Source organism: Lissotriton helveticus, chromosome 6 (assembly GCF_964261635.1).
Source record: "Lissotriton helveticus chromosome 6, aLisHel1.1, whole genome shotgun sequence".
NCBI lineage: Eukaryota > Metazoa > Chordata > Amphibia > Caudata > Salamandridae > Lissotriton > Lissotriton helveticus.
Genome location: NC_136067.1, coordinates 161,118,254 through 161,135,812, shown reverse-complemented (window position 1 = coordinate 161,135,812; position 17,559 = coordinate 161,118,254). Strand labels below are relative to the sequence as shown.

The 17,559-nt window shown below is 45.4% G+C and overlaps 1 protein-coding gene across 1 annotated transcript in view; it reads left to right on the top strand.

The window, feature by feature from the left end:
- The window catches only part of ACBD3 (acyl-CoA binding domain containing 3), a 180,055-nt gene extending 163,046 nt beyond the window's left edge, over positions 1-17,009 (top strand). The window contains exon 8 of the mRNA XM_078647548.1: positions 14,705-17,009. Within this exon, the coding sequence (XP_078503674.1) occupies positions 14,705-14,916 (212 nt within the window). The 3' untranslated portion in view covers positions 14,917-17,009. The remainder of the gene's footprint in view (positions 1-14,704) is intronic.
- Positions 17,010-17,559: the final 550 nt, after the last annotated feature.

The following is a 17,559-nucleotide window of genomic DNA, read 5'->3' as shown; positions in this document are numbered from 1 at the left end:
GCAACCTGTGAACGACATGAGTTGAGGGCAGACATCAAGGAAGCTAGGTAATCTGTCAGCATATTACATGAAACATCGGTAATACTTCGGGGTCTAGGAGTACCCCACATATTAGGGGGGCGGCCGAATACGACCTCATACGGGGACAGACCTGATCTGGAATGTGCGACCATGCGCATATAAAACAAAGCGACTGGCAGAGCTACTAGCCAGTCCACACCTTTTTCTTTGCAGACTTTGGCAATACGGATTTTCAGGGTCTGATTATGTCTCTCTACGAGACCGGCTGCTTCAGGATGGCGTACACAATGGAACTTCCACTGGTACCCTAACAAAAGGGAAACGTGCTTCATGAGTTCAGATGAGAATGGCTGACCGTTATCAGAATATACGACTCTAGGGAGTCCATATCTAGGGAAAAATTCACGAACCAACTGCTTGGCAGTGGTCGCGGCTGTGTAATCTGGGACTGGATATGCTTCTGTCCACCTGGACAAAGCGCATACAACTACAAGGACATACTTGAAACCTCGACATCGCTCCATTTGAATATAATCCATCTGGAGGACCTCAAAAGGGTGGTCAGGAGGCTGGAAACCACCTTGTTCCACCGGAACACTTTTACCTGGATTGAACTGACAACATATCATACAGGTACGGACTTTCTGCTTGGCTGCAGCTCGTAAATGCTTGTTGAACCAAATGTTCTGGATACTGTCTAACATAGCTTTTTCTCCTAAATGTGCTGGACTATGTGCGGTATTGATAATGACTTGAACCATAGAGTCGGGGAGAAACCATGTGGCTCTACCCTTCGTTAACCATCCTTGATCTGTCTGGACCCCTCCTTGTTCAGACCATTTCTTGATTTCTTCGGGAGTAGCATGTAACTGGATATCTATGACGTCTTGAGTAGGGTCCTTAACTGTCATGCATGTAGTCGGATCTGGAGTATGTGTCTGATTAACTGGAATGTCTGGAGTCTGTGCTGTAAGCTTGGCTGTGCGGTCTGCTAGATCGTTACCTTGGGAAATAATGTCAGTAACTTTCGTATGTGCTTTGCACTTCATGATAGCAATAGATGTCGGTAAATGTATGGCATCTAACAGGGCTTGAATAAGGAGACCATGCTGAATCTTGGTTCCATGAGAAGTCATGAAACCTCTCTCCTGCCAGAGCACTCCGAAGTCGTGTACAACTCCGAATGCGTAACGTGAATCTGTGTAAACATTAACTTTCAAGTTCTTGGCGTGTATACAGGCTTGTGTCAGAGCAACTAGCTCTGCTGCTTGAGCGGACAGAGTGTCAATACGGTGTGTTTCAATAACTTCAGTGTCAGTAGTTACTGCATACGCGGCGACTAGTTCTCCTGTACTAGTTCTCATACATGAACCATCCACATAAAGTGTCAGGTCGGAATCTGGTAACGGAATGTCTGTCAGGTCTTGTCTTGGCTTTGTCGTAATGTTAACTACTTCCACACAATCATGTGTGTCTGAATTTAAACTAACTGATGGTAACAGTGTAGCAGGATTCAGGACGTTGCAGCGTCTAATTTCTATGTGTGGCTGGAACAGTGTCAATTCATAACCTGTTAAACGTGCAATTGTCAAGTGCTGTGTTTGTGTTCGGTTTAAAAGAACTTCTACGGAATGTGGGACTTGTACTGTCAGGGAATGTCCTAAAACTATGGAATCACTTTGTCTGATAGCTAGTGCTGTGGCTGCAACTGACTTGAGGCACGCAGGCAACGCCTGGGCGACTGGATCTAATGTGCTAGAAAAATAAGCACAGGGCTTGTATTGTCCTGCTTGATCTTGTGTGAGAACAGATAATGCTGTACCTTCGCGTTCAGTAACGAAAAGTGTAAAAGGCTTACTGTAGTTCGGTGTAGCTAGAACTGGAGCTTGACATAGGGCTTTCTTTAACTCGTTGAAACTAAGTGTATGTTCAGATGTCCAAGGGAGGACAGTCGATACGGCTGCCTCCTGTGTCGTTAACTGTATCAGTGGCTTAGCTAGAAATGCATACTGGGGAATCCATTGTCTACAATAAGAAGTAAGGCCGATAAAGGCACGTACCTCCTTCTGGGTTCTGGGCTGGGGAAGACTCGCTATTAACTGGATACGGTCGGGTGTCAACTGCCTACCCCTCTTGGACAGCAAGTGTCCTAAGTATACCACTTGCTGGACACAGAATTGAAGCTTAGAAGGGGACACCTTGTGCCCCATCTCGGCTAGGAAATACAGAACCGTGAGTGACGCTCGTTCGCAGTCACGTTCAGAACGGGCTGTGATCAGTAGATCATCGACATACTGGAGCAGGGCAGTGTCAGTTGGCATATGAATGTTGTCTAGTTGTCTCTTGAGTGCTTGACTGTAAATACTAGGGCTTTCTGTGAAACCTTGAGGAGCGCGTGTGAACATATAGCTCCTTCCATTTAAACAAAATCCGAAAAGAAACTGGCTGTCTGGATGAATTGGAACACTAAAAAATGCATTCTTGAGGTCTATGACAGTGAAAAACGTGGCTTCGGAATCAATAGCAGTTAACAGGGAAGAAATATCTGGGACAACTGGGTACTGAGGAATAATACATTTATTAAGCTCTCGTAAATCAATCACTAATCGATATACTGGGGGTGCATTTGGATCAGTACGTTTCATGACTGGAATGATCGGAGAATTACATATATTGGAGTCAGTTTCTACAACTACTCCTTGAGCCATGAGCTCGTCAATAATTTTGGATAAGGCTGCTACAGCCTCGGGTGGCAATCTGTACTGTCTGATTCGGGGTAGCACTACACCTGGCTTGAGAGTCACACGATGGGGTGTGATTTGCATGTAACCTACATCAGTTGGACCTTGCGCCCATAAATGCTGCGGAACATTAGACAATCTGGAATCAAAATCTCGTAATACATAGTGACCCTTAAAGTCACGTAGGAACAGACGTATTCCCTCTGGGGAACAGCAAATAACTGCACCTAATTCTTTCAGTGTCTTAATGCCTAACAGATTTTCTGGACATGACTTAGTAAGCAACAGATCAGTAGTGCGGGACAATGGACCTACTTCTAGAGTAACTGGCTTAGATATCTCATTAATTATTGGCTTTCCTGAAAATCCAAGGGAAACATTTCTTGAGCCTGAGAGCGGAGCCCCTGGAACTTCGGCATGACTAATTGTGGTCCTACTTGCCCCTGTATCGATCAAAAACTTTCTGTCTTTCCCTAATACTTGACTATGAACATAGGGACCTTCTTGATCTACAGGTATCTCGATGAGAGGCAAGCCTACCTCCCTCTCTAGGCTGTTTCATGAATATGGCTGGTACTCTGGATACTCAGACTGTGCATACTGGTACATCTGTGATGTAACATGCTGTGTTGCAGCGATAGGCTGCGGAGCTGTAACTGTCTGTGGTGCATTCTGTGGCTGAGGAATCTGTGAAACTTGTTCTTGTCTAGGCGGACGTGGTCTTTCTTTAGTCTTACCAGTAGCTATGTTGTGTTTCAGAACTGCACACTCATTTATAAAATGACCTGGCTGTTTACAATAATTGCAGTTCCCTTTAACGGGAGCTGCAGGATGACTGGCTTGATTTGGACCCCTCTTCTGACTGTCTTGAGGAACAGATTGTGCAACTAGTACTTTCATTTTCGTGTCTTTCATACGTTTTCTTTCGTGTTCTTGTTCTTCTCTGATTCTATTCTGGTGATACTGGAGCATCTGGAGCATCTGGGACGGAGTATTTGCTTGCCAGGTGCTTTCGACTTTCAAAACTCGATTTTTAATTTGTGGGCTTGAATTCTCGACTAATTTAGTAACGAAAAGGTGAGGGTATGACTCACTACTTGTCTTGAGACCACTGTTAATACTGAAACATTTTTCAAATCTAGAATAAAAATCACTAATATCTTCGTCTTGTTTCTGTTTACAGGCTGAGATTGCATCCCAGTCTTCTTTTCTCGTTGTCAATAATCTGGGTAAAACTTGAATCAATAATTCTGGTAATTCTTTACATTTATCTCCAAGACCGGTACCTGGTACTCGTGCCTTGTCTTCAGCTTCTAGAGCTGTCCAATCGATCTTTTTCTCTCCCACCTCCCATTCTTTTTCCTTTAACTTTTCATACACCCCTGCGGGTAACAGGACCTTTAACATTTTAATGATATCTGGGTAAGTGTATTCTCCCATACGGAGCATGTCTTTTAATTCTCTATGGAACCCTGCTGGATCTTTGTCATGACAGGGAATTAATTTCTTCATTTCAAGAAGTTCCATCTTTGTGATTGGAGTGTATACAAACACTCGTTGCATTTCGCCACCCGCCCCTTGGACTGGGTGGACTTCTCGTAACGGGTTCTGTCTGTCTATGTAGAATGATTTATTTTCTGGAGGTGAGACATGAACAAAATGCGGGTTCAGGAACGTTCTATATTTGTGACGCTGTTCTAGAATGACACTAATTAAATCGGTACCTAGACCTCTCCATTTGTACTGGAGTAACTCGTTCAGAATGTCATGTAACGGACCTGGATCAGAGTGTTGACCCTCATACAGAGTAATGAGGTACTGGATCATATACATACCCACCAGTCGTTGCTCGGCTGGGGGCAGTTTCAGAAACATTTGTGCCACTATTTCGTCTGGAAAAGTGGTAGAATCAGTAATCCATCGGACTGCTGATCGGGCTAGTTCTTGTTCATGCATAGTACTTAATTCGCTATAACCGATTCGTGATTTCAGAATGTGATCGGTAGCTTGAAATACTTGTTCTAGAGAACCTTGTTCTGGTGCTGGATGATGAAAAATAGACTTGTGTTCTAGACGTAAATGGCGATCTGGAAATCTAGATTTTCCTACATACGCTATTCTGGCGGGATTCTCGTCGTCTACCTCTTCAGTATCAGAGTTACTTTCTTTCTCACTTACTTGTGCTGCTTTACGCTGGTCGTGTAACCTTATTATTTCTTTACGGATTTTCTTGTACATACTCTCCATAGCACTAACGGTCTTGTGCTTACCCTCGGCTATATTATCACTCCACCTTGTCAGGATTCTCATTTCGGCGGAATCTTTAGACGGATAATCTTGTTCTCTTATTAGACAATTGATCAGGAACTTTAATATCATGAGCTGGATCTCGGCTTTCCTTTGAGACATAATCTCGCCAATACTTTCTGGATCATCCCCTGTACGGATGAAACGATATATTCTGTCTAGATCTTCTTTCATATTCGGCAAGGTGACTAGATACTCGGTCACTCTCCTTACACGTAAGGAATATAAAACCATATTATATTCGCCTGGAACTGGATCATAGACACATTCGTTAAGGGCTTGCCTGATTTCTGTAACAGACTTATTACTTTTAGGAGTACGCTGTAATGCTTGAGCATGTAATTCGAGTGCTGATAAACGCTTGTGTGGCGGCGGGGTTTGAGGAGGACCTCCTCCTGCGGCCCCTAGACTGGAATCGTCTACTGAGGCTCTACGTCCTGGCAGAGTGGGAAATGGAACTGTAGGCTGGACCGGGGGTACCGTAACAGGTACTCCGGTGTCTGGAGGAGCGGGAAGTGCCTGATTTGCAGGGACTGGCGGAGCGCGAACAGGATTTGCATATTCTGGGACTGTGTCGTCCAGATAGGACGAAATAAAAATATCAGCTGCGGTCGGTTTGTGACGTAGCTTGGTCGGAACTAATGGTGGCGGGAAATTACTGGATGCCTCTGGGGTCGCTTTTGGCAAGCCCTCGGCAAGGAGAGGATACATACCCTTAATGAGGGCATGCCTCTGTCTGTCTGACTGTTCGGCTTTGACTTGTTCACCTATCTCGATTAATTCTCTTTCTTGGGCTCGTTCTTGGGATTCTCTACTTAACTCTGACTTTCTGACTTCCTTTTCAGTTCTTCTATGAGCTTCCTTACGCCATAACTCGATGGCATCTTTCTGTGACTGTCTGGCTTTCTTTTTCCATAATGCTTCTTCTACTCGCATGATACATTCGGCATCCCATGTACCCGATACGGGCCATCTATACTTTTCTTCTAACTGTTTGGTATACTCTACCCATAAATCTAGATATAATATGGCGCTTATGCCATGTTTCTGATACATAAAATGACCTGGACTGTCCCTGGGCGGGACAGGAACTGCTTCTTCTAATAAGCCCTTTCTAGTTTTTAACTGACGTAACTTGGAAAATATAGGCATGACTGAACTGTAATCTGGACACAATACAATATACAATGAAAACACGAAATCACATCACACTCATACCACAACATTAAAATACATAAAGAACATTATAAATAACAGTTCGAACAGAATATTACCTGAAATACTGAGAACGGAAACAGAATAGAATTTCTCGAGAACGGAACAGACTAGAGTTACTGGATGCACTGCTGTAACAGTACGGAACATACCGGTCCCATAAAGGAACGCATCAAGACCCGTATCCACCTAGGTGAACACTTCGTTTGTGGGCTTGGGTACCACCAACCCACGGACCAGGAGTCAATTTAGACTGACCCTGTCTAGATACTACCCCAGCAATGGTACTCACCGGGCAGCACGGAACGGAAGGCCTTGGACTGGACTGGACTGCTACGACGACGGACTTCGGACTTCAGTTACGGGTGGGCCTCCGGATACCTCGGACCTTGGACTCTCGGCTTGGGCTCTGGTCGGGACTCGCCGCGTTCCTCCACCGTCTCGTTCGGATGCTGGACCGCCTCCTCCGTCTCCTCCGTGGGCCTGAGGGATACTTGAGCAGAAATATCTGCCACTGCGCAGAAGAGTTCCGTCACGACTGCAGAGGGTCAGGGGGTCAGCGTGGCTTCACCGACGCGTGGGGAAAGGGCAAGTCCCTGTTCGGGCGCCATTATGTGGTAAATAAATAAATAATACCCTATTTTTGACTAGACTTATAGCATAACAGATAGCTCAATAAATAAGAGTCAAGATTCGAGGTAGTAGGAGTTTCTGCAGGTTTATTACAGCATAAGGACAGGGACAGGACAACCTGCATAGGATGACCCAGCAGCAGCTGCTGGGGCTAGGTCTGGGATGAGCGCGCTAACTTTTAATAACAATACATCGACTTATATACATAGCGCGAACACATAGCATTACATTGCAGTAGGCGTAGCAGTGGGTGGAGCAGAAGGCGTGACGCGTAGCAGTCGCGAAAGATAACAGTAAAAAGAGGTGTAACTGGGAGTATACATAGACATGTGATGCAAACGTAACAGAATATGTCATGAAATGGGCGGAAACATAGGAGGGGGCTACCTAAGGAGCCGGGACCTCTAACCTAATGGTGCGCGAAAACTGGCAATGACGTATTACTAGGAGAAGCTGGGGGCTATGAACTCTGTGCTAGGAGCAGAAACTAGAGTCTGGAGGGTCGGAGCGACATGTACCTAAACCCTATCTGGTATCTGATGTTTAGGGAACATGTTGATATAAACTAGAAGTCATGAGGGGAAAAGCTAACTTGATTCTAAGACTGGACCATGCATTTATTCTACATGTAGTGCGTGATGAAGAATATTAAATGACCAGTAAATGCAGTATTTCTCTAACATGGAGACGAGAAGGCTAGACAATGACGGAAACTATTGATGCAGTTCAGTAACTTAGGAATGCAGAGAAGGAGGACTGAACTGATAGCTGGAATCATAACATACTTTTGGCAGACTCAGAGGCAGAGCCGAGCTGCACCGGGCACTGCGAGGCAGGAAGTAAGTGAAGGGTCGAGGATACAGGTGGGGGCTGTATCGCTCCTCAGCGAGGCTTTCAGGAGACAGGAGCTGAATCTGTGGTCCGGGCCCTTTTGAGGCCTGGAAACGGGGACTTTATAATGGAATAACGTGCACACTGAGAAACGTGGCAACGTAACTTTACATAGGCCTGGTATTCGTAGTATTCACGAGGACTGGAAACTAACATACTAAAGGTGGACACAACTGGAATTGCGTCATTAATCGGACATGGGGAATAACATATGCATATTGGTCATGCACACATAACATATGATGGATGAAGCGTAGGGACACAGAACATGGCAAAATTTACTTTTCCACAAGTGGAGAAAAATTACTCAGGACAAGTGGGTGCTGAATATTGTTTGCAATGGATACAGTCTTCGGTTCATCAGCCCTCCTCCATCGATTCCTCCGGTCGGCTCGCAGTATCAGCTGCGCGAGCTCCAGGCGGAGGCCGATATCCTGTTAAGGAAAAGGGCAATCGAAGTCATACCTCTGTCTCAAAGAGGAAGAGGTCTGTACTCCCGGTTCTTTCTGGTTCGAAAAAAGGACAAGAACGAGTTCAGGCCCATTCTGGATTTGCGACAAGCAAACAAGTGGATTCGCAGAGAAAAGTTTTGCATGCTGTCGTTTCATCAGATTTATCCTCAGCTGCAACGGGGAGACTGGCTGTGTGCCATCGACCTCCAGGATGCGTACTTCCATGTGCCCATTGCACACAAACACAGGAAGTTCCTGCGGTTCCAAGTCGGCGCCAATCACTATCAATACACAGTACTGCCATTCGGACTGAAGTCTGCGCCAAGAACATTCTCAAAGTGCATGGCGGTGGTGGCAGCACACCTAAGGAAGAACAAGGTGTTTGTCTACCCGTACCTGAACGACTGGTTGATCAAGGCCTCCTCCTTCACGGAAGCGCAAGCACACTTCCAGAAGACGTGCGTTCTCTTGAACAAGCTGGGGTTGCACATCAACATGTCCAAGTCGGTTCCGACTCCAGTCCAGTGCATTCAGTACTTGGGAGCCTCCATCGATACGCTGTCAGCAAGCGTGTCTCCTTCGGAGGAGCGACGATTATCACTGCTTCGGAAGGCTCGGGATCTCATGACCGCTCCATCCCCGACAGTGAGAACGGTGTCTTCTCTACTGGGATCGATGGCCTCCTGTATCTTCCTGACGCCACATGCACGGCTGCACATGAGACCGTTGCAAGAGTGCTTGGAGGATCAGTGGGATCAGAGGAGAGGATCTTGGGACGACAGGATACGTCTATCTCTGCATGCTCTTCAGTCTCTGAAGTGGTGGTGTTCAGCGGAGAATCTCCTCAGAGGGGTTCCCTTCCACAAGGACATTCCCACTCAGGTTATCTTGACGGATGCTTCTCTCCAGGGCTGGGGAGCGCATTCCGGAGACCTTCAGATTCAAGGACGTGGTCCCCGTCGGAGTCCACGTACCACATCAATTTCCTGGAACTCAGAGCTGTTCACTTGGCACTGAAGGCTTTTCACCCGTCCTTCCAGACCGACTCTCTACTTGTGCAAACGGACAATACGACCACGATGTATTACCTCAACAAGCAGGGAGGATCGAGGTCACGCACCCTGTCGCAGGAGGCGCAGGCGATCTGGCGTTGGCTTCTGGCTCGAGGACTGACGATAACGGCTACCCATCTGCCAGGTGTGCAGAATGTTCAGGCAGACGCACTGAGCAGACTGATTCAGGAAAACCACGAATGGGTCATAAACGACGAAGTACTAGGAGAAGTCTTAGCAAGGTGGGGGACTCCAGACGTAGATCTGTTCGCCACCGCCGAAAACAGCAAATGCCGAGGCTTCGCCTCCAGGTACTACCAGCCGGGGACGCTGGGGAACGCGTTATGGATCGACTGGTCGAACAGCTTTCTGTACGCTTTTCCACCCATTCCCCTGATTCCGACTGTTCTCATCAAGCTGTCCCAGTCCAGGGCGCGGATGATACTGATTGCCCCGAAATGGCCCAGACAGTGGTGGTTCACGGACCTGCTTCACCGGTCTCTCCTTCCTCACATTCGGCTGCCGTGCAGGCCGGACCTTCTCACGAAGTTCGGGGGGCTGATGTTGCACCCCAACCTCTCGTCTTTGAGTTTGGCAGCATGGCTCCTGAGTTAGTGCAATATGGTCATCTGAATCTCCCTGCAGATTGTATGGACATACTGAAGGAGTCTAAGAGACCTTCCACTAGGACTTCCTATGCTTATAAGTGGAAGAGATTTTGTATCTGGTGCAGGTCTAAGAACTATGATCCGAAGACTTGTAAGGAAGATGTCATCCTTCCGTATCTTCTACATTTGGCGCAGTCTGGCCTTAATGTCCATTCTATTAAGGTTCATCTTGCTGCATTGACTGCCTACAGGAAATGCTCTTCGCAGACTTCCTTCTTCCAGATCCCTGTGATCAAAGATTTCTTGGAAGGCTTGAAGAAAGTGTTCCCTCCTGTCAGGCTTCCTTCGCCTTCATGGGAATTGAATGTGGTGCTGTCCAGGTTGATGAAGGAGCCTTTTGAATCTATTCATAAGGCTTCGTTGCAGCACCTGTCCTGGAAGGCGGCGTTCCTCGTGGCCATTACATCGGCCCGCAGGGTGAGTGAAATTCAGGCGTTGTGTTGCCAAGAACCTTATACTGTATTTCATGCTGCTAAGGTTGTTATGCGTACTCACCCTAAATTTCTTCCCAAGGTTATTTCTGATTTTCATGTCAACCAGACCATCACTTTGCCTACGTTTTTTCAGAATCCTTCATCTCCAGCGGAAAGGTAGTTACATTCCCTGGATGTTAGGAGGGTCTTGAAATTTTATCTGGATAAGACCAAAGATATTCGTAGGTCTGACCAATTGTTTATCAATTATGGATCTGTCAGGACGGGTCTTGCGACCTCTAAGCAGTCTATCTCTAGGTGGATTGTGTCCTGCATTCAGTTATGTTACCAAAAAGCTAATAAGACCTTAGGAGGTAAGCCTAAGGCTCATTCCACCAGGGGCAAAGCTGCCACGACAGCTTTGCTCCGTAATGTTCCGATTGCAGAAATCTGCAAGGCGGCCACTTGGAAGTCGGTTCATACCTTTGCTAAGCATTACTGCCTGGACACGGATGCCAGGGCAGACGCTCAGGTTGGGCAGGCTTCGCTGCGAAATCTGTTCGCACAATAGTGGCGTTAACTCTCCTTTCTCCACCGCCGCTTTGGTGTGGGGATGGGCTTGCCATTCTATTCACTAGATTATGACTATACACAGAGATCCCCCTACTACAGAAGGAGTAGTTTCTGTCCTGTAACTCCAGTTCTGTAGTAGGGGTATCTCTGTTATAGTCATAAGCGCCCTCCCGCCTCCCCGGTGGAGAGAGATGTTCAGTTGAGGAATGCGACAGGTCTGGCGTGTTACGCCTTCAAAAAGAACTGAAAGTGAGAGGGACCTGCTATGCATTCTGGGAGAAGTTCTGGAAAGTTCTCTTAAAGGCGCAGTATCCTATTTAAGCCACATAATGGCAGCCTATGGGGCTTGTCTGTCCATGCCTTCCTCTCTATCATTTCTGAGGGTGTTTGCTGTTAAAGCAAGGGAAATCTGGACAGGCTTTGCTGTTTGTGGATTTTTGGTGGAATTTTCTAGTTGAAGTACTGGACAGTGTAGCCTGTGAATATAGGCTGCATTATTTGTCTTTAAATTTTCTCTTAAGTGTCTTTGCAGTCCTGCAATTTTCTGACAACTAAAGAGATTATTTTTGATTGCCGGGGTCCACGCACATGGGCGGGGCTATTCACTAGATTATGACTATAACAGAGATACCCCTACTACAGAACTGGAGTTACAGGACAGAAACTACTCCTTCTGTTGAAGTGCCAAGGCATGAGGTCTCTCCACCTTTCCTGGGGCCGGGGTGTCTTTGACCCAGATGAGACAATATTCTCATGCTCTTCTTTCTGCTCTCCGGTTATCACCTCCCTTCTCTGTGGGGCCCCTTCAGGCCCCACAGAGGTGCATTACATCTTGCCTGTGACTCCGTAGGCAGGTCTGCCCTCTTCTCTTGTGTCGGCCTCTTCTCTTGTGTCGGCCTATTCTCTTGTGTCGGCCTCTTCTCTTGTGTCGACCTCTTCTCTTGTGTCTAACACCTATGCAGCGCCAGTACACAGCCAGTCGCGGCTTCCACCTTCAGCTCCCCATTCTGGTCTGCTGACTCCAATGTTGGTGTTGAGCTCTTTTCTTGTCTGCCAATTGTGGTGCCGTCAACGCTCCGTCACGCATTGAGGTGTTGCTTTCTCCAAGTCGACCCGCTTCTGTTGCACCGCCGATGGAGCGGACTGTGTCAGACTTTCTTCCTCAGGGTTTTTATTCTGAGGATCATGGTGTGGAATTACTACGGAAGGTGGGGTGTGTCCTCCTCCAATTCAGATCACAGTATCGCCCCCCTGTGCTATCTGGCTGATTGCTTGGCTGACCCCAGTGGCTTAGAATCTTCGCCAGCCTCTTGTCTCCTCCCGGTTAGGCTACTGACTCCAGTTCTGCGCTGACGAACATGTTCCATCAAGTTTAGATTGCCCTGGATTTACACCTTCATTCAGTGGAATTGTCAAAAGACCCCTTGGTTGGTGTTCTACACCCTGCCAAGTCAGATGTTGAGCCTCTACTTCCTTACAGTGACTGGCTTTTTGATATGCTTTTGGGTGCTTAGACTCACTCGTGTCGTGGGAAAGTGGCGTGGGACAAAACAAATAAACAAAAAACACTTACCCCAATCCTGCCACATCATCCCTCTTCTGGGTCCACTGCAGGCACAAGCTCCCAGCCTGCCCTGCGGCCAATCCTGACGCTGCTCTCACAGCATGAAAGCAGCATCCGGATTAGCCTGAGTGCCCTCGATTTGCGTGCTCTGGGAGACTGGAAGCTTGTGCCTGCTTTCTCCAACCCGACAACGCAGCTGGGTTGGAAAAAGCTTCAGTGTGCACGACTTTTTAGCCAGCCTCAGACTGCTGGCCAAACCGTCATGTGCACTGAAGGCAGTGCCTGCCACTCCCCTCTCAGTGCCTGCCACTCCCCCCTCAGTGCCTGTCACTCCCCCCTCAGTGCCTGTCATCCTGTGGCACCACCCCCAAGACTACAAGGCAGTAGAAAAATATAATGATAATAAACATAACCTATTATCGTTTTTTGTTTTAAATTTTGCAACTGCTGCTGCTGGCTGGGTGTGGGGGCAGTGCCACCCCTACTTTGACTAAACACAAAACAGGGCTTCCTGTGGATCGCTCTGTTTCCCACAGGCATTGACTAGCCCTGGAGGATCCCTCCTGTCTACTTCGACATCCCTCTGCTAAAAGCTTTGTGGTTCAGGCTGCTTTAGCCACACAGAATATTGATTTTCTTCCCCCTGTCCCTCCGGAAAGGAAGGCCAGGAAATGTGATGCTTGTGGTAGGCGCATTTTCTCTTCCAGTGCCGCTCTGTGCGCTCTGAACACTTTTTGTGTGCTTGCCTGCTTCTCCCACGCCTTGCAGAACTCTGGAGCACCTCTTGCCTTCCCCCTCATAGGAAGCCCAGAATGCTCTTGTTCCCCATAAACAAGATGGGCAGCAAACTGCCACACTTGGGAGCTGCTGTGGTATGGATACTACAGATTCTGTTGGTCGTGCTAGGGCCTCTTCCATTGCTCTACCTCAATGCACATGGTTGCATACTTTAAGCTTTGAGGGGCTGTGCAAACTGCTTTTATGGACATGGTAACTGCTTTTCTGAGAAATCGTTTACTTGGGTATTTGATTTTAAGATCAGGAATCTGATGTTAAATGTCTCTATCAGATGGACAAGTTACTTACCTTAGGTAACGCCTTATCTGCTAGAGACACGGTCTAGCCACAGATTCCTGTCCGATCCATCCATCCTCCCCGCTCTGCGAACTGAGTGCCCTGTTGGCTCCTGGATTCCCTCTCTGCATTCTACTTCTGTTCTTTCGTTCTGTACTTGTTGATATAAATCTTTTCCCCCTTTTACACACTATGGCCAGAGGCTGTTTATCTAGGTGGCTCTGCGTTGTTAGCACAGAAATAGTTTAAAAAGAAACTGACATTGGCGCAGACTCAGTTGGCGTCACATCCGGGAGACATCGCTACAGTCACTTGATGCTCTCTGCCGAACAACGGATGTACTGCTGGAAAATTTTCTGGATCCAGTCTAGAACCTCGAGAGGTCTCGAAGGTAAGGAATCTGCAGCTAGATCCTGTCTTTTCCAAATAAAGCGTTACCAAAAATACTTGTCCTTCCGGGCTGACCAGGCTGCCTGTCTCCTGAGGTTGAACTTCTAACACTGAATACTGTCTCGGTCTTTGAAAAGGTGATTTATCTAGAATAGATCATTTCTGTGGAATGGGAATATTAAATCTAATCTACGCTTGGTCTTTTAGGTATTTTTTAGGGTGTTTTACAGCCTTCAATGACCTTTTTGAAAAGGTGTCCTACTTTTAATTAAAATCATAACTGCTTCTATCTGGTAAACTTCACTGGCTACTCTTTTTCCTTGTGTTTCTTAAAACTGTTCATGAACAGGTCAAAAGTGAGTCAGCCATTGCTGCACTGAGTTGAGCAGAACTTCACCTGAAGTTTTCTTGGTAACTCCGAACTGTCGTACAGGAAATAGTTATACTTGCATTCCTTTTGTAAGAAAACCTATTGTAGGAAACAAGATAACCATGTTGAATTCTTTTTTTTGAGTAACTCATGTGATGAGTGCATTCTTTCTGTTCCTGTACTATGAAACCTAAATATCTAAACAGCAAAGATTCACAGGTACACTATAAACTCAATTTTGCTCATTTTGTGTGGATGTCAAATTTGATTGCACTCTTGCTTTAGTTACATGCCAAATTAAATGTTTAGCAACAAATATCTGTTCTTTTTCCTTTGTCAGACAACCCTAACAATGAAGAGAAAACCAAAAAGAATGCCAACAAGCCTCATCTCGACGAGATTGTACCAGTGTATAGACGAGACTGTCATGAAGAAGTGTATGCTGGCAGCCATCAGTATCCTGGTCGAGGTGTTTACCTTCTGAAATTTGACAACTCTTACTCTTTGTGGCGATCCAAAACAGTCTACTATAGAGTTTATTACACAAGATAGAGTTCTTAATGCGCTTGGGTTGGTGCGGGGAATGTGCGGACAGCACACTCAGAACAGTCTTCAGTGTTTACCCCATTTTGTATTTTCTCAAGTCTGTGCGTGGCATTTGACAGCAGCGCCACTGACTGCCAGTGCAAAACTAAGTCCAAACCCACACCTTATCGCCTTACCATAACACAAAGAGTGTGGCTCATGCTCCACTGTTGTTCAATAAGGTGGCATGCATGGCTAGCAAGTTTTTATGAGAGTGAAGAAGTTAGCTTTTTTGACCCTTCTGCAGACTGGGTAAACCCAGTGAATTTTGCAATAGAAGCTTGTAGTATTCTCAGATGTCACTTCATTAAATTTCTCTTTCTATTTAACATGGGATTCCTAGAGAATGTTGTGATCTCTGGCCTCTTTGTAAATTAGTCAGGTATTACAAAAAGGTCTTTACCCTATTTTGGCAAATAATGGTGTAGGTTGGGTACAGCGTTAAAATGGTTTCCAGTCTTGTGAACTAAATTTGAGCAGGCCAAGCTTTTTCCATGTATGGAGGGCAAAACCCTGTTGATGATAAACACTGCAAAATTGTTTGTACTGGCTAAGGGAAAGCAGGGGTTTACTTCAGAAGAGCAATTGGCCACACACTTCATCGATCTTAGACAGATGACTGTAATACAAATCAAAAACAAAGGCCTGTCAACTAGTATTCAGCCTATTTGCTGTAGGAATTTCTGGTTGCATTGTGTTTGTCTCCCATCAGTCACTGCATTGCACCATTCTCATAGATTGTCATAGTTAAAGGTTTAGTTTCACAAAATAAAGACATTGCATTTTTTGCCCATCTGCATACGTAGATGCAATAAATTGCATTTCTGTAGAACTCGGCAGTGCTGTTTAGTTCAATTTTTGCTGATCTGAAATCTGCACACACTGTCTCTGAAAAACAAAAAATTAATTCCATAAAATCATTGGGCTTAATGCTGCACAAAAGATTGTATTTTAAATTGATTGCCAGGAACAGTGCATTTGACCTCTCACAACTGGCAAGTCCCATGGGCCCACACTGCCTTCGCATCTGCTGTTGCATGTTTGTTGATCAAAAAAAGGACAACTTTTCTTTGTGTGTTAGAGACTTTGTTTGCGTTAAACATCACACCAATAGAGGTAGATGTTTTCTGTTTTGATCATTGAAAAGAGGCAATTAATGTGAACTGTTGGGGCCAGAGAGAAATGCTGATGTGGCGGGAGCCCTGCAAAAGCGGAGGAAGCATGCTTACAACCCAAATGAAGCTGTTTCTTTGGATGAGTTCAGTAGAAAGCATGTTCAAGTTTGTTGAGTTCTGTAACTTTTCCCTGACAATAAATCTTTTCAGCAACATTCTATTGATCTATACCTGCATCTAATATGGTAATATACTTTCAAGTTGGAATTGTTTAATTGAATTCTGTTTTATCCATCTGTATAAACATGCCCTTTTGCATTCACCACAGACTGGCTAGGGTGTGTACATTTTTGAAGTAATTGGTAAAATACAGGGCGGGGTATTTTTAGTTGTCATTTTTATTAGGGCTGGTTTTGTTGTTTTCTACCTGTTATGTACATAAATACTATACTTATGTTCTTGCGCCCATGGAGTCATTTAACATTCTCCTAAACAGTGCTAGACCGTATGGTTTTGTATTCAGCTCCGCCATGGCATACTTGCGTGTAGCTTAAGCTAGTTAGCAGTGCTGAATCAACCATAACACTTAGAAGACTGTCATCTCACACTATGTATAGACTGTGGTTTCTATCCATACTGCTCTTCATTGAAATACTGTATGTAAAATAAACCCTGAGAGTAAGCACTTTTTATATATGTCTATTTCATCCTTTTTTTCCAACTTCTCCCAAAAATGTTAAATGACTCTTTTGTGTAAAGGTATTCTTGTTCCTAGGAGCAGTATGTCGCTTTACATGGCAGCCGTTCTGTGTCAAGTGTTGATATCTGAAATTTCACTTCCACCTTTTTTATTGCCTTTGGCTGTTGATTAGTGCAGTACAAGTGCAATTTGAAAAATATCTTGGAATAATATATTTAATCTTAATTAAAATACATTTATCTGTATGCGTTTCCTTTTTTCATTAATGTTCTTAGTTTTGCCAACTGAACATATTGGTGTTACTGTGAGTATTATATAAATGTGCCAAGCTATTCATCAATGTCTTAGAGGTACTAGGAACATTTAAGCACTTCACAAGAAGCAAATGACGATTGCGTATGAAGGAGGGCAGCTAGGAAATAAGAGTTACGAGAGTCATAACAGCAAAACCGATGCCTAGCAACAGGTGGGGAGCTGTTTGCTTAACCATCAAAGTATAGAACATTCAATTGAAGGAATCGATTGTTTGAGAGTTTCCACATTGAATTTTGCTGTTGAAATTCTGTCGTGTGATGAGCATCTGTACTGCACATTTCTATCAAACCACTTTTGGAATTTAAGTCCCCTTTATGATTCTAAGATGTCTTAAGTAGCCCTTGATTGATTAAGTAAAAAATGTCTAAAGTGCGCGATTGCCTAGGGGCATCTTGGCACTGGCTTGATACGTCCTTCAAACTAAAACAAGACTATCTATTCCACAGCTGTACTAATAACTATAAGGATGCTGAAAACTGC